Below are 24,872 nucleotides of genomic sequence, written 5' to 3'. Positions count from 1 at the left end.
GCGTTGTAAATATAATTTACGATATGTTTATGCAGCACAGAGCTGTTATAAACTACGATTTAGAATATTTGTGTTCTTCGCGGATCATTTGCGTTGCTGGCACCGAAGTTTTCTTTCCACTGTACCTTGTAAACCTGTTACAGGTCTGTTTTACTGTCTTAGCGTGGCTAATAAACCGGTTGAAAAAAAAATTCCCTGACTTTTCCCTTGCCGATAAATATCGCCAATAAATATGAAAGAAAATTCACATTCACAATCGCAAATCGTATGGCATGCATTCCAACACTTCACTATTGCAACAGGAACCTCTCAATTATTTTTTATCGCACCACTTTCGATAGCACTGAAGTCTATGTGCGTGGTGGAAGTGCCGATACAGGTACTTACGAGCAAAAGGAATTGGAGGAAAACATTCTGTGACAATTGGATAAGGGTTGGAAAGGGGTGGAAAAAAAAAAGGATGTGTGCGTGAAACCTGTACCAATAAAAATGAATCCATGCTGTAACTTTAATTTCTCTGCAATTATCATCATTGGACGTAGTTATGCAAAAAGGAACCAACCCACATGAAACCTATTCTGAGTATTTTGAAGTTAAAGTTAATTATAAATTGTAATTCTCCTATTGATAATATAATTTGGGTATAATTTTAATGATCTAGTATAAATACTGATATAATAATAGCAACGACGGTACAATCCACCTTGTACTATTTTAATTTATTTTTAGATAAAAATTTTCAAAATTGTGGGTTGGTTCCTCTTTGCATAACTACGTCCCATTATGGAAAATTCCCTGACTGCCTGAGAAATTCCCCTGAATTTTCCCTGTTGCTGAAAATGCCCTGACTGTTGCAGGTTTTCCCCTGCTGCCAGCCACTCTTGGAGCGCGCCGGCTCTCTCCTGCAAGAACCCGGCGCGGCGGTCTCCTGCACCGGAAATACCTCCCCCCCCTCCCCCCCCCAAGACGTGGCGCGGGGCATGACGGGAGCCCCCACTTCCAGTTCGCCCGCTGCTCGTCGCCTACTCAGACTTTACCGGAAGTCACTCTAGTTGCTCCTCTTCAGTCTGCTGGAAATTTTTCAATTTATATATATATATATATATATATATATATATATATATATATATAGCCTAAAAAAACACGCGGTCTTCGCTATATCAAAGAAAATATCCAATTCAGTTTTATGAACATACGTGATTGCAGTTTTGAACTGATCGTCATGGAAAAATTCCTGAAAATAAAAAATATATATATATGAAGATAAAATATTCACAGGAAACAAGACTGGGTCAGCGTATGTCGGACAAACCGAACCAACGATGAAGCTAACAAAGTTCCTTCAACGGAATTCTTGTGCCGTCTGATTCATAGGTTGAACATTTGTTTTTATCCGCGCTGTCGTCGTGGTGTTGTCCATGATACTTAATAATTAATTCGATGCACAGAGAACGGCATGAGGCTAGCTCAATTTGTTTTCTCGCCACACATTTTCAAACTTTAGAAACAGTATATATTACCCATGCAAATATCCGAAGAAAAAAAAATTAAAAATTAAAACCCTTTTACAGGAAGGTCTAGGAAGTTGGAGTCGTATCATGCTAAGATTAATGCTAATAATTAAGGAACATAATTTGCTGAGGGTTTTTAGGTGAAGAGTTAAAGGTTGAGAGATTTCGTCCATATTAGAAATGTTAGTATCATTTCGTGTATTAAATTAAAAAAATAATATTACAAACGAAAGAACAGAATAAGGAAACTCCTAAATAATTTAATGCTATTTTTACATGGTGGGTGACACATTATTTCTCGTGTGAGAAAACGAAGAGATAAAAATTAGTTTAATCGATCTCTTTTCTTAATTGGTACAGGTATGACAAAATTAAGTAAAAATAGATAAATAAGATGAACATTAAAGAGGTGTGTTAGTGATTGCCGCGACCTTTTTCGGCTATCTTTTAAAATACCAAACTTTAAAAAATAATATTATGATGAAATATATAAAAATCCTATGCACCTCAAGTAAGCTCAGTGTTGGTTTTATTTATGCGCCTTCGGTCTTTATCTCTAGATTGCATATCATTTCCCTAGTACAGTAGGGTGTGTAACGAGTTCGGAAAGTAGTCGCAAATGGAATAAGGACTGGCTGAAAATTATACAGAATTTCAGGTAATGCGTGGATACAGACGATCACACGGGTAAATGTTAAGTAGAATATTATTATTTTGTGGGCTAAACTGTGGATGTATCATACGGGCTTGAAGGGAAACTACATATTTGAAGGGCGAAGTGGCAATCCGCGTTCGTCATTCTTCCGTCACACCCTGGAGAGAATAAGTCCGTTTGCTAGGAGAACGAATGAATTTGAATTTGAATTGTGTCCAAGCGCCACGTCGACTTCAGAGGCGAAGAGTTGCGGAATGATTCAATTGAAGCATCGACGGAATGCACCAATGCACTGGCAGAGACAAATGGGAGTTCCCCAAGAAGAAGAAAAAACCCACCTGCTCACGACAACGTCCTCCGGGGTTGCCAACTTGCGAAGAAAAAAAAACGCTGGGAAATGGAACCCGGCTGGCCTTGGCGGGAGGCGACCACGTTCATGCGGACTTCACAACAAGTATGCTTGTAGAGCCAGGGAACACTCAAGTGAACCAAGTCCATACTTCCCCCAGGAAATGTGCCTCTAACAATTCTGATACTGCCAACCTCACAGCATGCAATTAGAGGGACTTACGGGCGTTTTCACCAACTTCTCCTGAACATATCCTCAGCAAGGGAAAGCTTAAGCTTGAACATTTTCCCACAGAGTTTCGCCTCGTACAGATAAAAGTACTAATAATTTTCAGGAGAACATTCGAAAGTGCTGCCACTTTTTTATATACAAGTCAATAAAAAAAATTCTTAAGAAAAAATTTAATGTTTATTCTGTTCGCTGTATTTCAGTGTTATTAGAGTATTATACACTCTTTAATTCTTTTTTCCGACCCTCCATGTTTCCTTCAGTTATTTAGGGTTTTTTTTGTTTTTTTTATTTATGTTCCCTTTCTGTTTGCTGTACTCTGGGTTTTTTGAACTTTTTCCTAGAAATTTTAGTGATGATATTTTGTACTGTTGTGTTGTTTTTTATTGTAACATGTATTTATTTTATGCACGAAAGAGCTGAGTTAGCTGGAAAATGCTCTTTTATTTGCTGTAATGTTCGTTTGTAATGTGTATTTATGTGTTTAATAAAATAAATATAAATCTAAAAAAAAATCTAATCACTCTTTTATGAAAGTTATGTGATTTGAACGTCTGAGTAAATTCAAAGGATGGTAGAAACAAAAAGAATAAGGACGCAACATTTTTCTTCAGTTGATAAAATGAAAGTACTCAGCTTACTCGAGAGATACAAAATTGTAATGGAAAATAAATGGACGGTCGCTGTTTCAAGAAAATAAAAGGATGCGCATGGGAAAAATTGGCATTTAATTTTAATGTAGATTCTTCTGCTGTGCGCTTTAAAGAATTTTTAAATATACTCATGATAAATTAAAATGCGAAGAAAAAGTAGCACATTCCAATGAGAAAATTAATTTCATGAAAACTTGTGGCGGACCACGTTCAGGTGTAAAAATTTAATTAGTTATTTTAAAGACATAACGAGGATTTTGCATTTGGTGCGACAGAAAATGTTAGTATTGGAGGTTAGGATGAGAGTACAAATTTCTTATCCCACATAAGTATCTTTTGATAAGCTTGCTTTTACCATAATTCACTTTCTTAACTAATTCATTCCTCAGTTTTGGTTATTTATTTGCTTGTATTCTATAAATCCCGTAAGAACATAATTAACTCAAAAACTAGATCAAGTCTAACATATGTCAAGTTAAAATAGTAGGTACATACACATATATTAAAGTTTCATAAACAAAATAAATTAGTAGTAGCAGGATACAAAAACATTATAAATAATTTCAAAAGCATATATAATAAAACAATAGGAAAAATACCAACCACACGAAATTAAAAGTTGAATAGAGAATAATTAGTACTTTAACCATGCTCAGCAAGTCACATTGGCAGTAATTGTTGTAAAATATATTTCATTTATTGTAATATTCGCCTAGTACATAAAACGTAGGCTAATTGAAGTTTTGTATTGAACTGTTTAATGCTTATTTTACTTTATCAAAATCTCAGGAAGATTTTAACATAACTGTTCGGCATCAGAATATATTCACTAAACAAAACTAACCTCAAAATGAGCTTATGTTCGAAAAGAGTTTTATTTAGTGGTTTTCTACCAGATCCTAAAATTTAAAAATAAATTACAACTAAAAAAATGTTGGAATCTGCGGGCAGGGGATTCCAAATAATATTCTATGTGTAGCATAATCCCAAGGACACTTTTCTTTGTGCGAAGTCTCACAAAGAAAACACTTTCATCTAGTTCTTCACAATAATCAGGCATGTGTTGAAACATTCGTGGTCGTGGCAGCTGTTCCACAGCTTCAGCCAAACAAAACACTAATATCAAAAATTATGCTTACTTCTTTGGCAAGTTACTTCTGTCCCTCCACAACATATGTGTTATTATACCTGCTTGGGATCGGTTAGTATTTAAGAACTTAGGGGCTTGAATTCGGCTGAATTCAAGCATTGCTTAAGACTGCTAGGAGTTCCTTAACCATCGGTGAAACGATTCAATGTGCTAGGCTTTCCTTACACGAGCCTTGAGCAGATATTCGATGTCCCACACGATGCCAGGATCTACAGGTTAGGATACAGAATTTCTGGGCTCAGAATCGAAATATTGTGTAAACTATAGTCAGCGTCTTGATGTTCGTGGAAAAAAATAAAAAATTCACGAGGTTTTATTAGATACCACGAGATACGTTCGTACATGGTATTGAAAATAATGCTGTAAGGTAACCAATTAGCTACACGATAACCCTCTTTTGGTTCCTAAGATAATGATGTAGATACATAAATGCCTATCTAATACAGTACACGCAAATTGGCTTTTTTTGAAGTGGTGGATATCAATACTGCAAATATGTAATATGTTTAATTTTTGATTCACACGTATCTTTAACGAATCGACTGTTACATTAACACGCGCATGTGAACTTAAAAATCAACATGCATTTTGGTATTTGAACATACACGTCTAACGAGGTCTCCCGATAACTTCGCATCTGAAGAGCTTCACATTATTTAATCGTTATGGAACCAAGTTGTATTTCTAAATACATCATGCAGACAGGCGCAATACTCAACGATATTTGACGAACGTGATTTAAATTTAACACGGACTTCACCTGATGACGTAAAATTCGTTGTTTGCACCTTATTTAAAACATTTGTGAAATTTTTTCCTCTGCACTAAAACGTTGCAAGGTCCAAATCGATCAGATTTAGACAACAACATTACAGTTTGATCACAAGTCATATCATTAAACAAAATTATACATTAGCTATGAATGTGAGTGTAACTATTATTTTGGTACAAATGGAATAGTTTACGATAATAGTATCTAGTCCGGTAAAAATAGAAATAAAAATAGTGATCAAATAACAAAAATTCCGACAGAGCTGAATTTTGGTAGAGACCTTGGGTACACCAGTAGAAATAAAGTACCAAAAGTCTCCATAGATCCCATTTGTGCTAAAAAAGTTATTCAAGGTCAAAGGTCAAAATTTTCTGTTTTTTGGATTTTACTCAAAAACGGTAAGTTTTATCAAAAACATAGCCCAGATACAAATTGTAGATTACAAAATTATCTACAAAAATGTTCCTATTACTTTTTTTCTAAAAATCACTATTCCTAAGATATCGCCATTATAAAAGTTGAAGGAGTTAGATTCTACATGATATGCACACAAATGCCACGTAAATACGTAGTTAGGCACTTAATATAAGTAAAAATGCCTATTTGAGTCTCTTATATGTATAAAATATACAATTCTGAGAATATACACTCAATATAAACTGTCCCTTAGCCAGTCCTTTCTACCCGCATGGCCTTGAGCAACAACTGCTTACTCTATTGTCCACGTGGTACGAGGTACCTATATACCCTGTATTATTATTTCAACGCACTTAGACGTTCGAAGATGAAATTGGAAAAATTTTCGAGTATGAATTAGCCCCTTACCCGTTATCACTCTTCGATGCACTTGTAATGTGCAAAACACCAAAGTCAGCCATTTACGATTGCTTTCAATCAGTCAATGCTGAAGCTGATACTACAAACGCTACTTACATTATCGATGGAGGATATCTGTTACATCACGTTGTGTGGGATCGAGAAGAAACTTTCAACGTCATTTTCGCACAATACGTTCAGTATCTACGTAGACACTATGGTCATTGAGTGATGGTTGTATTTGATGGCTATAGTGACTCGACAACAAACATTAAAGCTGCAGAACAACGTCGTCAGACTACGAAAACATCTTCATGTTCCGACATTATCTTTGATCAATTTATGACAGTTCCGCCAAACCAACAACAGTTTCTTGCTAACATTCATAATAAATCTCGTTTCGTTTCCATGTTGAGTGACAAGCTGACCACTGAAAATAATGCAGTTAAACAAGCTCAAAATGACGCTGATGTCCTCATAATTGAAACAATTGGTCAATTCAATGCAACAAATACAACTGTTGTGGTTGGTGAAGATGTTGATTTGTTAATACTTCTTACTGCACGTACTCCAATTGATAAAATTATTTACTTTTTAAAACCTGGAAAGGTTCAACAGTGAACAGAAATATATTCTTCAAAACGTTTATCTGCTTATCCAAAACCATGTTTTATTTTTACATGCGATAATCGGTTGCGATACTACATCAGAAATGTTAAGAAGAGGTAAAACATCAGTAATGAAATTATTTGAGGAAAAGAATTTAATTGAGTTCGCTAATTTATTTGAAGAAATTGACTCTCCTCCTCAAACGATAATCACAAAAGGAATTCGCTTTCTCCTTGCTGTTTATGGAGCTCCAAAATATTAATTGTATGAACAAGTATATATATTTAACTTTTGTAAAAAATTACACGGAACAAGAAACAAGTACAACTATCTTGTCTTCCTCCAACATCGGATTCTGCTCATCAACACTTGTATCGATTATATTATCAAGTCAAGGCATGGTTAGGCAATCATCTGAACCCCATAGACTGGGGTTGGAAATTAACAGATAATACTTTGGAACCGATTCAAATTATACTCCCACCTGCTCCGGAAAAACTCCTTAACACTATTTTTTGCAATTTAAAAAAATGTTGTTGTGTTCACCAGCGTGCACTAATTGCCAAGGCCGTAATCATCATGCAGTAAATACAGTATTTTCCCATAAAACTCCGCCGTAACAGATCGTGGAGTAGGCCTACCACGGAAACCCCGTTAAAAAAAAAAACGCGCCAAGTACACTACCTCACAGGTGGAGTGGAAATTTGTGCATATAGTGTATGTAGTATCTAACTCTTTCAACTTTTAGAATGGCGATATCTTAGGAATAGTGATTCTTAGAAAAAAAGTATTAGGAACATTTTTGTAGATAATTTTGTAGTCTACAATTTTTATCTGGGCTATATTTTTGATAAAACTTACAGTTTTTGAGAAAAATCCAAAAAAACTTAACATTTTGACCTTTGACCTTGAATAACTTTTTTTAGCACACATGGGATCTATGGGGACTTAAGGCAATTTATTTATACTGGTGTACCCAAGGTCTCTACCAAAATTCAGCTCTGTCGGAAATTTTATTATTTGAAATGTCTATTTTGACCAGACTAATCGTAGACCCTGTCTATCATTGTTATCTCTGCAGTAACACGTTGAACGGGTAAAATTTATCAGCTTTATAAAATAATATTACTGTGTAAGAGAACTTAAGATTAAAGGATTTATTTAGCAATAAGTCTGCGAAGATTAGTAGTTACGGAGAGATAATGTTTTTGTCGCTAAGATACTAGCGGTAGTAGAGTTCAGAAGGCCACGAGCCTTAAATAGTCATGCGCCGGGTGGCGGGTACTCGCTGCCGAGGTTCTCTGTTCGAGTCTCTGCTAGAGTAGCAGCACCCAGCGACCCGTCCATGTACAGGGCAGAACAGCGTTAAAATAATTAACGGGCTTTACTTAAACGTCAAGTGCGAGAATCGCGAACTCACAGCCCAATCCCATCCCGAACCCCTCACCAACCAAATTCCAACTCCTAACATATCCCCCGGGTTATGTCAGACAATGAAGAACGGCCTCCTTACAAAAGGTGCCGTTACGCAACAGTTTGATTACAAGTCACGTCTTTAAAACAAAATTACACATCAGCTACGAATGTGATTGTAACGCTGATGTTGGTACAGGTGCAATCGTTAATTTACGACGGTAACAGCGTAGGTCGAGTCCAGCCTCCTGTGTGGAGTCACGGGGCGCCCGATGACGTCACCCGCGCGGGGCGCTACGTGTGCGGCGGCGCAGTGCTACGTGCGGCCCGTCACACGCGCTCCCCCCTCCCTTGACGGCTTTCCAGCAGTTTCCAGCCTTCCTTCGCCGTTCCCACTTCCCCCCCTCTCTCCAATCCTCTTCACCCCCTCCTCTTTCCCCCCCCCCCCAACAACACACCCTAGCCCTTCCCGCAACCGCCACATCGCGGGAGAAAGCTCGGGGATGGTTCCAGCCACCATTTTGTGACGTAGGGAAGTCACTTCTTACCTCGCCATCGCCGGAATGCAACGCCCAGACGACGCTGACGAAATGGTGCTTCGCCACGCCTGATGACGGTTAATGAGCATTTAGCAGGACTTCCGTCGTTGAACACAGCCCCTTTACAGGAAACACAGTCGCTTAAAACTGTTTTCCACAATACAAATAATTTCAGCAAATACACTAAAAACCAATGCAGGGCCACGACAAAATTTGTGTACGGCAAGACTGTCTTTGTTGTCAAAATATGTATGCGGTATTAAAGTTTTATTTGTTTTCATTTTACAATAACATTATAATGAGAATTTTTTTAATCTTTCGCTATACATATTAATAGTGAAAATTATCCTCCAGTGTTTTCAATTTCCTAATAGAATTGAAAAATTTTTGTAGCAAGATAATAAAAGACATCATTTAACCATTAACTAACAGTAACTTGATTGTAGTGTAACGCGATGCCGCAAGATATCCTGTGTTGGTAGCGTAGAGTTGTCTGGTGTTGGTTCCAGTCCTCGGCTGGTGCGCGACCACATGTCCGAACTTTCACTCGTGCAACTGTGGTAGCGCTATTGGCGATGAAAGCGCATGGTCAACAATTATTTTCGAGAAGTCAAGGCTTTCCGATTTTCTGGGGAAGTTACAGAATTGTTCAATGAATCCCATTCTATTTCGTCATAATAAAAATCTTACGATTTAATGTAGGGGAACGGGGTCCGTAAGGGATATACCAATTAAGTTTAAACACAGTTTTATTCATTACTAATATTTACATTACTAATAAACAATTGAACTTTAAAAATGGCTGATCACCAATCAGTTGCACTTAATAATGTTTATTCGCAAGTCACTCAGTCTGTCAAGTTCTACTGTTCGCAATCTTCACTGGAGCTAGGCTCAACAGTGGTTATCCCCTTACCTCGCGCCTGTCCACACACACACAGTCTCGCGCCACTCAGCCGCACTCTCTCGATCCCGTCGCTCCGCGTCGCGCCACTCTCGAAGGGGTCTCTCATCCTCTTCGCCGATGTCGCACTTCCCTTCACTCGCGGAACTCTCCGAACTCTCGGAATTCGCTCGGAACTGTCGCGGAACTCTCGTGGCCTCACGCGGAGGTCGGCGTCGCTGCTTAATTATCTGTGGCGCCCTTATCGAACCGACGAGAGCGGCTGTGACGAGTCTCGTCATCCCGGGCCGACCCGACGCCCGAAACATCAAGAATAGCGACGCTTATTCACGCCACGCCACGTGGCGGCCTCTGTAGACTCGGAATTCCCAGGCCGCTAACGGTGATAATAGCCCGTGGCGGGATAATGCGTGGGGAATGAAGGGGGAGGGGGTAGTGAGGACCCTTGTAATCCGGCCAGGCACGCGTGGCATGCCTGTAAATGGATGGTGCGTGACGTCAGTGGCCGTGCGGGGCCGCCAGCCAGTTCCGAACCTGGCATGCGTCGTAGTCCTGTCTGCGTTCGTAAAAATACACAAGAAGCATACTCATGCTAATTTCTCTGATGCATTTGCGTAATAACTAGGTAATGTGTTAGTCTTTTCTTAATAAGTGGTAAAGCTAACTGGAAAACTGAGAAAACAATATAGTTGTATGATCCGAATTTTGGTACCCAACCCAAATATAATGTTAATATAGGGACAGTTATCTGATTGGTTTTTGGTGCCGTATAATTATTTTTGTAACTCTCGGAACAGTTATAAAGTAAGGGTCTGAATGTTCCTTTTACAGACTACTCGATTGGTGGAACTGATGGTTGATAACTTCCACTTTGTAAACTCTGCTCATTGTCTAGAGTTGACATTACGTCAGTTAAGCCGAAAGTTATACGAAACTGAACAGCGAGCAACTGCCAGATATCAGAGATATCAGACGACTGCAATGAGAGAAAGGGTTCGTTTTCCTCGACGGAATGTGTGTTCGTGAACTGTCACACGTAGTTGAGGTGGAATGTTTTTATTGCAAAGGGAGTCATCCTTATCACGTGTTAAAGAATATGTTTTCAAGTCTCCCGTTGTACCTCCTCAATTTTCCAGTGTTATCTGAAGCTGAGTCAAAAAACACTCCTGACTATCGCGTGTTAAAGAATAGGTTTTCAAGTCTCCCGTTGTACCTCCTCAATTTTCCAGCGCTATCTGCAGCCGAGTCAAAAAACACGCCTGACTCAATCGTTAAGTATTCGGAGCATCCGAGAACGCTAACATTCCAGGAAACAATGCTTGTCACGCAACTACGTCGTCTTAGATTACATCATTTCAACAATGAGCATACTTGCTTGACTTTAGAAAGAACTAAACTCCTGTTTCTGATGTGTTGAGATAGGATGGACTCTTGAAGGTTGTCTGGCAAAAATGCAAGAAAAATCCTACATTGTCCCAAACCTGTTTTCAAGGAAACTGGTAGTTTGCTAGTGCCCTCATTTTTGCCCATATATCACAAAACAAATTCAAATAGTTCGTCCAAACAAATATTTGTTGTAAGGAAAATTTTGCTATACCAACAAAAGGCTTTCAACGATTCACGTGTAGATTTTATAAAGTGTCCAAAAATCAATTTGTAGCTGATGTAGCTTAGTTTCACCAAACAAATGTCTCGTCCTAGGTATTTGTTTCCCCATAAGCATACACTTTTTTTTTTTGCTTAAATAAACATTATTCCTAAAGTATCACAATCTAATTATGTACAGGTTAAGTTACAACGTGCAGCAAGCTAGAGAAAAGGGAATGCCACCTAACATTTATTTTACACAGTCAAACACCTTGTTCATTCCCAAGACCAAAAGGTCTCAAAGTAAAACAACCGTACACAGTGACTGATTAATTTTAAAACTTAAAAGTACGGGCAGCTTGGTTTGTTAATTTCTCAGAGTTTATCCGATGTTTGGTAAATGTTGACCCAGCAAATCTGTTTCGCTTGGAAAAGGATGAGGACGAGATTTTATAAAAATCAGTTTTTTATTTACCAAGCCAAATAAGCCTTAAACAATAATTGTCGTATTAAGTATGGGTCATCGGACAGGTTCAGCGGACACTCCGTGCTCTCCTACTCGGCAATATTTTCATTTTTCCACATGTGATTTTTTTTTAATCTTTTACTGAATTTCACAGCCTGAACGCCTTAAAAAAATTCATATTAGTTATCTTCTGTGATCCATCATCACAAACTATTGCCCCCGTTAACGCGTTCTGTTAATTTTTTTTGTTTACCTAACTACCCACCGCAGATTTCATAATTCGTCGGTCATTCCCTTATTTATGTTTCTCATTGGTAAGCGTGTGTTGTTTCAGCTCTAAATAACTTTCAGCAGCTTGATGCTTTCATAAACTCGTAGAAGTATATAATGAATATTTTTTTGTGTGATATAAATTAATTCAATTCATTTTTAATAAAATAACATTTTATATTAATTTCATTTCATCGCCTAATGCAAAATAAGCCGGGATTGTTAATGAACACTTCTTATGACTTTTTTTTAAAAGGGCGGGGGATTAATATAGAAGATTAAATTATATTACTACATCCACGATTTTTTTTTCTTATTCATTGGGTAGAAAAGTAGACTTTAAGCACATATACATGAGTTTTGCGTTGAAGATTTGCTTTCAATGTTCTTGGCATGCTTTTTACCACCCAGAGATAGTTATAAATAAGGAAAGAAGTGGTTACCCAAAAATTTGTAACCTGCTCAAGGATGTAAGCATGTTATAGACAAATGGGCATTATCAAAAGGCTTAATTGTGCATGTGCAATTTGAGTCCATCCTGTAGTTAAATGAATCCACGAAAAAAAAAAAGTTAGCTGTAGAAATTACTTGGCATTCAGTAAAATTCTAACTGCATGTGCATATCCTTCAAGACCAGTGAGTGTTTTCTCCGGTGTCCACGCAGGTTACAGCATCCAGAAGAGAAGTGGTCTTAGGGAGGCCACGGTGGCCCCAACAGCTGCTCTGGCAAACCCAATCCCTTCAGGCTTGAGCACAGTCTATTTCCCGCATGCTTTCTGTTCGGTAAGAAAGTATACCTTCCCCACTACTCAATCATCAGACATTCGAAAGGTACCGCGTGTATGTCTAAATACCGACATGCGAAGGAAAGACGAACCGTAAGTCCAGACACGGTGCCATCGCTAACTCATTTTGGTTTACTTCCGTTCATCTACTTGGCCTACTTTAGACAGAAGAGGTGTCCATAAACTAGAGAGCTATCCGTAAGACTCTTTCTTCTCACAGGGCTACAGCCTACGAACAGGCCTTGGTGGTTTCGCTGTTTAATGCGTATAGTGAATATAGATATGTTTTAACTTGAGTGAAATTGTTGTGAAATTAATCTAAATATTTTACTGTGCACCCATAGAAAAATTAAAAGACCTTTGAATGAATTATAATAATCTTGCGTGATTAGACTTTTTAAATTTTGGCAATACTATTTTATTGATATTTTAGAAACAACACATATTATCGCTGACGTACCTTAGAAACACGCCACCGATGCGTAACGAGACGATATGGTCGCCGTGGGGCGAGCTGGCTCGCTGCCTCGCGCTCCGAAGGACACGGGTTCGAGTCCTGGTGCGCCCCCCGAAACCACTGCAGACCGTGCTGGGAGGTCTCTCGCTGTCGTCCACTGCCGAATGCTTCCCCAACATGCCTCGTCTGTGCCTCTAACCACCTGGCTGTCCGCAACAATCAGCCTTGGCCGCACTTTTTCATGCACGCAGGCTTATCTGTGCCGATATTTCAAACTCACCCCGCAGGTTTTTAAGGTGCAGTCTCTCATACCACATTGGTGTTTTTTCATTTTCTCGTCATTCCTAAAAGTTAAAGGCTATTTCTGTATATTTACCACTGTATCTCTCTCGCATTGATGTTCTTTCAGAAAAAATATTTCCAACACATATTTACTACGTGTTATAAAATGGGTGTATATGTCACACAAGGGTTTGTACTTGTTATCGCTTGCGCGACTTTTCACAGCAATATTATATCACACGTAGTAAATATCAGTGGAAAAAAAATTTGTGACAATACCACAAATGCAAGAAAGGCATAGTGATAAATTTACAAAAATAGCCCTTAAATAACAATATTGACGATAAAATAAAAATAAAAATCAACTTGGTGTGAGACCTCACCTTAAGAGTTGACATGCTGCGACCTCAACATCGTCATAATGCAACGCCCAAAACCTTGCCGAAATGATGCTTCACCCCGCACGATAATGATCGATGACTTTAAATTAGTATTAACGTCGTGAAATACAGTCACATAAATATAATACAGCCTAAACCTGTTTCCACGATGCAACAACTACACTTTACCCTATGATTCAGATGCTGCACTCGAGTATTAAGAAATCTTTACTTGCGGTCACGGACGCTATTCCTCGCGCATGAGCGCTGCCGCACATTCACTGCAGATGGTCCCGAGGCAGACACGCACCATCGTCCGAGCCGCGGGTTTAAAGCACTACCGGCAAATCTCCGTCAGCAGTTATAATCTCAGCACGCGCGCGAAGTTGAAAAGAATGAACGAACCCAGCACGCTCAGCAGTTTCAGCGCGATCGTCACATTTAACGATCACATGCTTTTTGAACGTTTCCTCGTCTTTCCTGGAGTCAAAAGTTTTGCGCAGCTTCCTGCTGCACTGTAAAAATTTTCACCATCAATTTGCGAAGAACGATGGGTAGAAATTATCCAGGAATCTTCGTTAATTTACGGTTATCTTCGTAAATTTATGGAAACAGACATCGAAAATGATTCCAAAATAATATTCTTGGCACATCAACAAAAAATTTAAAAACTGGTTAAGTCTAAATCAAGAACACTCTTTTTTTTGTCCACGTGTGTTTTTACCTTTGTTTAGAACGAAAAATACAATGGGGGAGTCAAAATACAACGTAACTTCTACGAAGATTCAGTTATTTGAAATTACGAAGAACTCTTCGTTTATTTGAGTTAAATTCATATAACAGTGTGGTCATTCCGTGCAACGAACATTCATGGTTTCCCGGAATATCACGAAAGGGGCGCAATGGTTAAGCGGCCGAACCTAGAATATTCGTAGGAGGGAAATGAAGAAATTTTCTCCATACTTGAACAATTGAGGTAAATATACTACACATTATTAGCCAAACTAGGATATCAAGGAATTTCACGCTCCTGTGAGACGAAAATACCTTCGTCGCAAAGTTGTAGTGCGTGGACTTGATGATTTATTTCAGACTGACCTTGCTGAGACGATACTACATGCCCGAATTAATGAAGGCTTCAAGAACACATTAACATTTATCGATGCGCACAGCAAGTTCACCTGGGCCAAACTTGTGAAAAGCGACTGATGTGACCAAGGGAATGACGGACATCAAACTTGCAGATTTTGACAAATAATTCTGATTCGATCTTGAGGGTTTTGATGAAGTATAGCATCAAACACTACTTTACATTTAGTTATGTCAAAGATTCTGTATTTGAAAGGTTTAACAGAATCATGCGTGCCATGATGTGGAAACATCGTACAACTAACTATCGACAATTACAAGTGGTTGGATATATTGCCTAATCTTATGAATACAATTTAACAGTGCACTCTTCCATGAAAATTAAGCCAAAAATATATAAAAAGGACAACCACCTGCTTCTAACCGTGTACCTCAATACGAAGAAGGATCCACGAAAGCGAAAAGCTAATATCGGTGACATCCAAGCCTTCTGAAGGGTGGTTTGATTAATTTCGTCCCAAGCTGCAACAACGGTGTAGATAGCGTATTTGATGTTTAAACTTTTCATTGCCTCAAAAAGGTTACATCCTTCTTCTGTTTCGTCCAACAGAGAGCTGACGTATTTTCTTCTGTATCTCCTCTTTAACCACTCAATGACGCCCTGATCCATGTGTTGTATTTAAAGTGTCACATGGAACAGTAAAAATATAGCCTTGATGTTTCCTTTCTTTAGTTCACATTCAGAGGGGTGACTGGGAGCGTTATCTAAGAGCAAAAAAGTACGAGTAGGTACGTTTTTAGATTTTAAATGTTTTTTTACTGCAGGGACAAATTTATCGAAAAAAACACTGCTTATACAATGCAGCATCCATCCAAGCAGATGATTGATTCCGTTAGTAAACTGGAACTGTTGCCATGTTTAGATTTTTAATGCTCTTGGCTTCTTGGATTTTCCTATGATGAACAACGGCATTTTGTGGCATACGTTGGCATTGCTACAAGTTGCAATTGTGAGTCTGTCTTTAGCAAGCTTTGTTCCTAACACAGGTTAATTTTTAGCAGCAAGAGTGGTTTTTGGAAGCATTTTGTAATTTAGGCTAGTTTCGTCTACATTTTAGACTTGTTCAGGTACAAGATTCTGTTCTGTAACCAACTGCTCAAATTTTCGTACAAGAGTTTTTCCCCCGCAATTATAACATATCGTATGCCATGACGCAACTTCCATTTATGAAGCCACCCTTCACTAGCGCAAAACCTTCCTAGATCACCTCCCAACTTTTCGTATAATTTTATGGCTTTTTCCTTTATGATGGGGCCTGACAAAGGCGTTCCCTTGCGCCTTTCCTGACAAAACCAAACCCATAACACTTCATCCATAAGTTCAAGTTTTGGTTTTTTCAACATTATTCTACTTTTTAACGCGTTATCTGTCTCAACTGTCATTGAGTACGCTCCCAAATCTTTACGGTTCTTTTTCCAATATTTTACTGTAGTCACCTCTACACCCAACTCAGAAGCTAGCTTAATAACAGACTCGCCTTGGTCCAATCTTTGTAACACGTCAAGTTTTTGTTGCAGAGAAAAACAAACACATTTACGTTTTTGAGTTGCCATTGTCACACACATAACCCCAAAATAAAGCTATGCGTAGTGAATAAACACAAACAGTATTGACGTTAAATACATAGAACAGTACATGATTATAGTACGAGCACATTCTACACCAACAATCACGGCTAAACTGACAGTTTGCGACACGAAAACATGTAGATGCGTCACTTTTTCAAGTCTGAACAGACTCGCCAACCACGGAGTCTAGGTCGGATATCCGGAGGAGTCGGTTGTGGGAAGGTCGGATATGAGGGGTTCTACTGTAATCTCACCGACGGTTAAACTCAGGACGCTGATCTTTATGAAGTAAGTAAATGTACATTAGTTAAGTCTACATTTAATTCCATACAATTCAATAAACTATTTTTTATATAAATTACTTTTTTAAGCTGATTATGGATCAAACGAAGGCACGTAATCAATTAAATAGTATAAGCTATATTTAATAACATTTTTTTTTAAATATTTTGTATACATTTACAGATTTTCAGTGTGGTGGCTACAATGGCCGAAGAAACGGCGGACACTATAATAGTTGACTATACGGTGATTGAAACTAGTTTACTTACTCTAGCGGATAACACGTGAAGTAAAAGGGCGATTGACACTATTATACTGAAGAATACAATATAATCTAATATGGCTGCTGTTAAATCGCAATAGGAATGTATATTTATCGTTTGGCAGTAGTGTTGAAAGTAGTCCGCCCGGGAGGGGTGGCAGAACAGAAGGGGTGGGGAATCGTTAGACCTGAACATGGCCGAGAGATCAAACCCTCGTACCGATTAAACACTTACAATAGCATTTCAAACACTTATCGGTAAAACTGATTTATTCCGATCGCCGAGCGAGCAGTATGTCGGAATCGATAACGATAAATTTAGAATGAGCTCCTAGGTAAGCGGTCCACTTTAAATGAAGTACCTATTGTAAAAGACTAGCTTATCACAGCCTCAGTAAACGCTTTGTTCACTTCTGCCGCGCTGCAGATGAACGTTTAAATGATCTTAGTAACGTGTGGCCATAATCGCCGAAAACGGAACTTTGAAATTGTAGTAGCGTTTCTTAAATAAGGAATTTTAGGCTGAGTTTTACATGCCGGTTTTTTTTACCCCCATTTTCTCGTCACTTTTAATAGTTAAGGGCTATTTCTATAAATTTAACACTTTGCCTCTCCTGCATTTCTTTTTCTGTCACAGATGTTTTAAACGGGTATTTACTGAGTATAATATAATGGGTGTAAAAATTCACGCAATTGATAATAATTACACTTGCACCAATTATATCACACTTAGTAAATGTCTTGGAAATATTGGTGACAAAACAACGTATGCAAGACCGGTATTGTGTTAAATTTTGAGAAATAACCCTCAACGAAATGTAATGACAAGAAAATGAAAAAAAAAATCAATATGGCATGTGAAACCAAGCCTTAACGTCTGAAGTTTTGCTCGCAATTTGTCTGCCAACCAGTGATAGGCTACACAGGAATATTTACAGCTGCATCGTATTTCGAACTGCAGATAATAACCAGGCAACTAACAGCATGTTATCAGGAAGTTATCAGCGGTATGCTGTTTACAAAGCGGGAAATATATAGCTTTATTTAAGGGTGGTGCCTGGTTTTGCGTCTCCGAGTGTTAAAATTGGTTTATACAACGTATAAAAATACCAAATCGAACGTATTCTGCTGATATATGCATGATTATGTAAGAATAGCTCTTTTGCAACATTAGTGAAATGTTTGTTAACGTAAAAGTCTTCATTTAAAAATATTCAAAACAATTAAAATATATTTTTTTTATATTTTTACGGGACATTTTGTTTTGGTTTATATCGATAAACTGGCTTTAAAGAACACAGTTTCGTTATCATGCATTTTATAACGTCGGATACATCAAATACACCGAAGAAGCCACCAGTCTTAATTTTACCTGTACGGTAATACAAATACGCTTTTTATATTTTCTTGAAGAAAATATTTTTTACGGGTACTCACGTGAAATATAGCATTAAGAATACTGTTTAAAGAGGCCGAGTTTGTTTCGTTTTCATGAATTTTATTTATAACTGTATTCGGCGTTGTGGTAATATAGGCCCAAGTATGTTTGCAGAACGTTTTCATAAAGCACTCTTTTCTGGAGTGAGAGATTCGTTTTCTGGAGTGAGAGATTCAAAAACAATGAAGACCAGACAAGGTGCATTACCGAAACCACAAATATTCTAGCCATATTTTCGTATTTTTTGAAAATAGAAATTTGAAACGTTTGTTGGTTTTATTTAATAGTGTAAAACTGTAACAAGGTGAACGCACTAGGCTGTGAAATAGCAAAGTTGTGACTTCTTTAAAAACGTTACTTAACACAGCGTAATAAACTTTTAGACAGGACTAAATTTATTGCTTCGGCTAATATGGTTTAATCAAGAACAATCCACTTTTATTTTGTCATCACTTTGTATTAACGGCATTTAAGGACCATAAAATATTTTTTCCTTGTATGCCACAAAGTAAATGTTATCAAATAAGTTGTAACTACATATAAAGCCTTTTAGCATTTAGACAAAAAAAATATTAGATACGTTCTCTGCGGAAGACTAAATTTTAGGGATGAACTTGTAAATAAAGGAAAGTATGGAAAACGTATTAGATTCTACATAAAAATTTATTTCCGGGACTTACGCGTCATGGATTTCAAAGATACTCAAGATATCTGAGAAGGGTATGTTTACTAAAAGCATTTAAGAATACTCTGAGGGCCGAAAAGTAGTTTTGTTTCCGGATTAAGTTCTTAAACTTTATTCGTAGAAGAGTGAACATGGCTAAAATGCGTGTTTTCGGAGTAGCTTTAGGCATGAAACAACCGGTACAAATTCTTGAAAGTACTTGAAGGACTTACATTACACCTTTATCTTCATTTCTACGATATAATGTTACGGTACACCGCTCAAATTCCATAGTTGTCGTACGGACGACGAGAAGACTGCGCGCCAGTTCAGAGCCTTGTGCTTAGAGGCGATACCGCGCTAGAAGCACCAGCGAGCGTCGCACTTGTCACACTCACACACCCCTGACTAGGCGGGCCCCTAAAGACCGGTACTTGCAGCCGCCTCGCTCCCCCGAGCAGATAAAGTCGCCGTGCCTGGAGCGCTAGTCTGCTTGGCAGAGCTGCTTCGCGGCTGGTAACATGGGTAAGCCTACGATACACTCATCCTTCTGGACATACCCGAATACTCACGTTGGCAAGCCTTCTTTCAACAGACGAGAGAGCCAAACGCCCGATCGTGCATCTTAGGTTTTTTTTTTTTGTTCATTGTAAATAAATAATACAACTCATAACTAATGGTCAAATAGGTTAGGTTAGCTACATTATAAATACTTTAAAACATTGTGGACGGTTGATTTGGTTAGGATAGGTACATTAAAAATACTGTGAAATCATGTAAACGGTTTCCTAGCGCTGGATAGCTAAATATTAAAAAGTTATTTGCTAAGCAACCATACAATTATTTTACAGTATTTTTAATGTAGCTATACTTACCTAATATAACCAACCATCCACAATGTTTTAAAGTATTTATAATTACTTCTTGCTAATTTTAAAAATGACATCTTATAAGTTAAACCCGCGCATTTGGAGAATAAATGCCCACGAATTTTTTTCCCCCCCAAATAAATACGCCTGTTGTGGTACGGGAAAAAAAAGCGAGCATGATCTTGAGGAACGTCGTGTTTGGCTCTCTCGTCTGTGAAAAGAAGGCTTGCCAACGTGAAGGATGAGTGAATCGTAGGCTTCCCTGGTAACATTGCACTGTTAGTACATTGCACTTAGTTACGAAGCACTTCTTCACAAAAGGCCCACTGACGAAATAGTCGGAGACTATGATTTCACCTCTCATCAAATAAATAAAAATAATTTATGCTTGAATCATTATCTATCAGAACTCAAAAGGAAAACTTAGGAAAAAAAAGTTTTTTTAATTGCCCGCTGATTATCGCGTCATATTAACTATACAATTTCCCGCGTTTGTTAACACTGCACCTGAGCTACTTATTTCTCGCGTATTTTAATTATATAGGTTCACGCAGGACAAATTTATATGTAAATATTTTTAAAAAATCGGCTAAGTTACACGTATGCATTGTTATTACGATGAATTAAGGCTTATTCTAACATGTCATGTTGGTTATTTCATTTAATTGTTATATTTAAGGACATGTAAATTCATGATTAAGTAACTCTTTTATTTTTTATGTTTTCTCATTGTTTATGTTTCATCAGCACATATTAACTGAACGTTATTAGTTAGATGTAAAATGTCCTCCAAATGATTAAATTTACTATGTAATGATTGTGTGACTTTTACAGCTTTAGATAACTCTTAAAAATATCTGTTTACAATATTTATGTCGAAACATTAAATGCCAGAGAGCTATTATGATACATTCACAAGAATTTACTGGAATAACCTTTAAATAATAGCAATGATATTAAAATGAACTAACCAACATGCCATGTGAGACCGAGTCTTATATGTATGTATATATAATGGCGTGCGTAGATGTATATATACACACCTACAAACACCCAAAGAACGCTTTTTTTCATGCAGTTTGCAACTATGAGAGTTTTGGCAGTGATCGTAAAATTTTATAAATGTACTAGTTAATTACTTTAGCAAAATTTAGAGAGTAGGCATGAAAACATGCAAAAATTCTTATTTGACTACGTTAAAGCGTTGAAATTTTAAATGCAGACTACCATTCCTGACTCGACTGCAGTATTGGTTGTTTCTTTCCGTAGATTTATGCAGTTTGCCAATGGGTACGGCAGTTTTGCATGGAAAAAAATATATTTCCAATCGCAGCTGAAGATGCAAGTATTTCTTATTCTGGAGTACTAGAAGCCAGGACAAATAAGGGCGACTCTGGTCTGCGCATCATACACCTATTCGCCACTATGAGAGATCTGAACCAGTGTGCAGTCTTTTAATGGGCTACGCACCTCTGGAGTCTTTAAGCGGCATCTCTTATTTTATAGCAAAATAATAGAGGTGAAAGTACGCTGCCATCCACTAAAACCCTTTGAGTATTGAGTACTGTTATTTACATACTTAAAAGATTGTCTTTAAAAAAAACCGGTTTACACTTTTTCACTACAAAAATACAAGTTAAAACCAAAACTAAGAAACTGAAATGAATTATAACATTATTTTATAAAAACAATTCAATCGTTATTATACCTAGGTATTTTGACAATTTCCTGCTATTTACACATTAAATATGTTTTTTTTTTCTTAAGTGTCGAGGACCGTTTCTTGGTTTACACAGACTGCTTGAGAAAAGTTAAACACGTTTTGCTTTTAAACAAAACTCATAGAAAATACCCAAATACTGTTAAATAATAGTTAATTTTTTTGCCTAACCCTTTATAACATTATCCAAATTCGAAAGAAAAAAAAACATCTCCCCAATTAAGCACTGCAAACTGATTAAAATAAAATGATTAATTAAATCTACTGACACTGTGACCAATGCAACTTATTTTGAGAAAAGACACTGTAGTATTCTATGCCGTATGCAAGACATAAGCAAGAACGACGAAACGCCGAATCGCATGCATGTTCCGCTAAGGTTTCATCATCTTGTTGGAAACGTCAAGAGGAGAGGCAGTTCCCCCTAACCCCCTCAAGTGGCGTGACTGTCGAAAAAAGACCGGCTGCGCATTGTGGCGTTCGACGAATGACCTTGTTGCAGCACACACGTTCATTCCGGGACACGGGAAAGCAAACATTGCTATGTACCGACAAATCCATCCTTCTTTCTTCCTCTCCCTCTCGCTTTCTCTCTCTCTCTCTCTTTCTCTCTCCTGCAGCGATTCACGAAAGATCCTAGTCATGTGACGTGGTGGGTGGATTTTTCCGTTGACGTTTAACCCCAGCGATACCATACTTAAGATACCAAAATATTTCGAAATATTTATGAAGTGCAATCTCGTTACACTTGAGACTATCTTTAAGTACACGCTATTGCGATAAAAGTTTCATTAAAAAAACTTCAGTACACCAAATCGCCAACAAATGACAAGAGGCTCATTGTAAATATTTAAATTCTGACATAAAAATAAATTATTGACACGTTCGTAAATCTATCTGATAATAAACGCACTTTGGAAAATAAATTGTTCGTAAACATGAATTTTTTAATTTGTCAATAAGAATAGTTTTGTATTCATTTATGTTACCTACTAAAACGCTAAGAAAATATTGATTTGTATGTATTCCTTTAAACTCTTAAATGTGTATATGTGTATATATATATATATATATATATATATATATATATATATATATATATATATATATATAATCCGTTTATAGTTAATTACAAATTTATCACATGAAAATTTTACAAAACATTTGAAGAAATCGTATTAAAAATTATGTGCGAGATTTAGTTGTAGTGTTAGTTCTCAAGTATCTAGGCTGCCTTTATAAGTAAATTTTACAATTTTTTCATATTTAATTTCTCTATATGTGTAACCTTATTCTTAATTATCGTTAATAAGTAAATTTTACAATTTTTTCATATTTAATTTCTCTATATGTGTAACCTTATTCTTAATTATCGTTAAGTTAGTCTCAGAGGTGACAGATGAACACTATTACAACGAGTGTTTCTTAGTAAAATTTACGGTATGTACTTCCGCACATTTAGGTGTCTGCCAACTCGCCAATTTTGAAGCTCTTAAAATAACTTATTATTTTTGTAACTCATCTACGATTATTGCTACCAACGCCACCACTACTACTACTTCTACTAGTCTAAAACTAATATTACCGGTAGAACAGGTTAACTACTAATTAGACGGGTGATACTCGAGGGGTGCCCAATAGTGAATACCGATAAAAATTCAAGGAAGTCATTTAGATTTTTTACAGCTATTTAATTTACACTACATTAAAAAAAATAGCAAAGATTATAAGATTATTTCGAAATTAAGCAATATTGCGCAGCCTTCAAATCAATTCCAGCAGTGTGCCAACACTACAACCGTGCCGCAAAAAAAAAGTATTCTCTTCAGGAAACTTTACAAACTAAATAAAAACAATTTACCAACTATGCACACTATAAAGGATAACCATGCAGTGTAAAATAAAAAAAATAAATTAAAGAATTTTTTCCACTTACCACCCATCTTGATAGGCTTCGCACCTGGTCCTTCCACTTCATTAGATCTGATGTTAGTCCTTAAGTAAAACTTTCTTTTTCGTAAACAAGACAACTGCGCACTCGTTACGTATTTGAAACTATATAAAAATTTAAAAAAACACCAATTTTATTTAATAACTTTCAAAGATTTTGATGCAACAAAATAATCTCGAATTTGTTTTTTAGCGCGAAATGGCATACGCGACCCACAATGCTCGGACACGATAACTGACAAATGCTAGTCGGCTTAAACGATTGTCACCTATATGACATATGTTTAGGCATGTACCAGAAGTCTAAAATCTGGAGCAGATATATATTTCTCTTTTATAACTAAGCCTAAAAGACACTTGTTGAAAATTTGAGAGGGGATGTTATTCAATCCCTGCACGCGGCACGCACTGCGCACTGAGCGTACTGCCGGCAGGGGAGCCATCTGTCCGCGCCTAAATACATACTCCAATCTTCAAACAGAAACAAATGTTTTGCGCGTTTACAATATGTAAAGATATCGCATTTATATTGTATATTTTGCATCAGCACACATAGATACATATTTATTACAGCTTCAATTAGCATCATAAATTATTTTCAAACATTATTTCAAGTGATTTTTTGTGCAAATTTTATTCGGAAACACTACACAGTTATCCCTAGACCATTTTTTTTACCCCAACTATTTAAGGAACGATGCTATGATTTCTTATAGCTAATGATTTAATGGGTTGACTCTTAGTTTAGAGGGGGGATTGGGAATACGCCATAAATATGCGAAGAGATCGTAAGGCACAGAGAAGTCACACTCAAATGTACCTCGAGGTTCTATTTTTATTTGTTCCACACGTTAACCAATACAAGCGCTTGGTAGCACTGTTAATTAAACCCCCCTTCCGTTACATAGTGTAAAACTTTCGCTACCAACACCTTCCAATAAAGTTGGTAAAATAATGACTGAGGGTTTAGACAACATCGAAAATGTCACTAGCGCAACCTGTTTTATAAAAAAAATCTGAGTGTTATTCAAATGTATTCTATGAAGGACTAGTTCTGAAATATGTTGCATATTTGATGGAATCAACCAGTTAGAATTATTCACATGGGAAACTAAAGAACTTAAGGCCATATCACACTGTAAA

The 24,872-nt window shown here is 37.2% G+C and overlaps 1 protein-coding gene across 1 annotated transcript in view; it reads right to left on the bottom strand.

Moving 5' to 3' along the window:
- Positions 1-24,052, bottom strand: part of LOC134529672 (facilitated trehalose transporter Tret1-like) — a 341,884-nt gene extending 317,832 nt beyond the window's left edge. Inside the window, exon 1 of the mRNA XM_063364007.1 lies at positions 23,716-24,052. Within this exon, the coding sequence (XP_063220077.1) occupies positions 23,716-23,757 (42 nt within the window). The 5' untranslated portion in view covers positions 23,758-24,052. The remainder of the gene's footprint in view (positions 1-23,715) is intronic.
- Between the last annotated feature and the right edge of the window lie 820 nt (positions 24,053-24,872).

Source organism: Bacillus rossius, chromosome 2 (assembly GCF_032445375.1).
Source record: "Bacillus rossius redtenbacheri isolate Brsri chromosome 2, Brsri_v3, whole genome shotgun sequence".
NCBI lineage: Eukaryota > Metazoa > Arthropoda > Insecta > Phasmatodea > Bacillidae > Bacillus > Bacillus rossius.
This window is presented reverse-complemented; position numbering and strand designations above follow the sequence as displayed.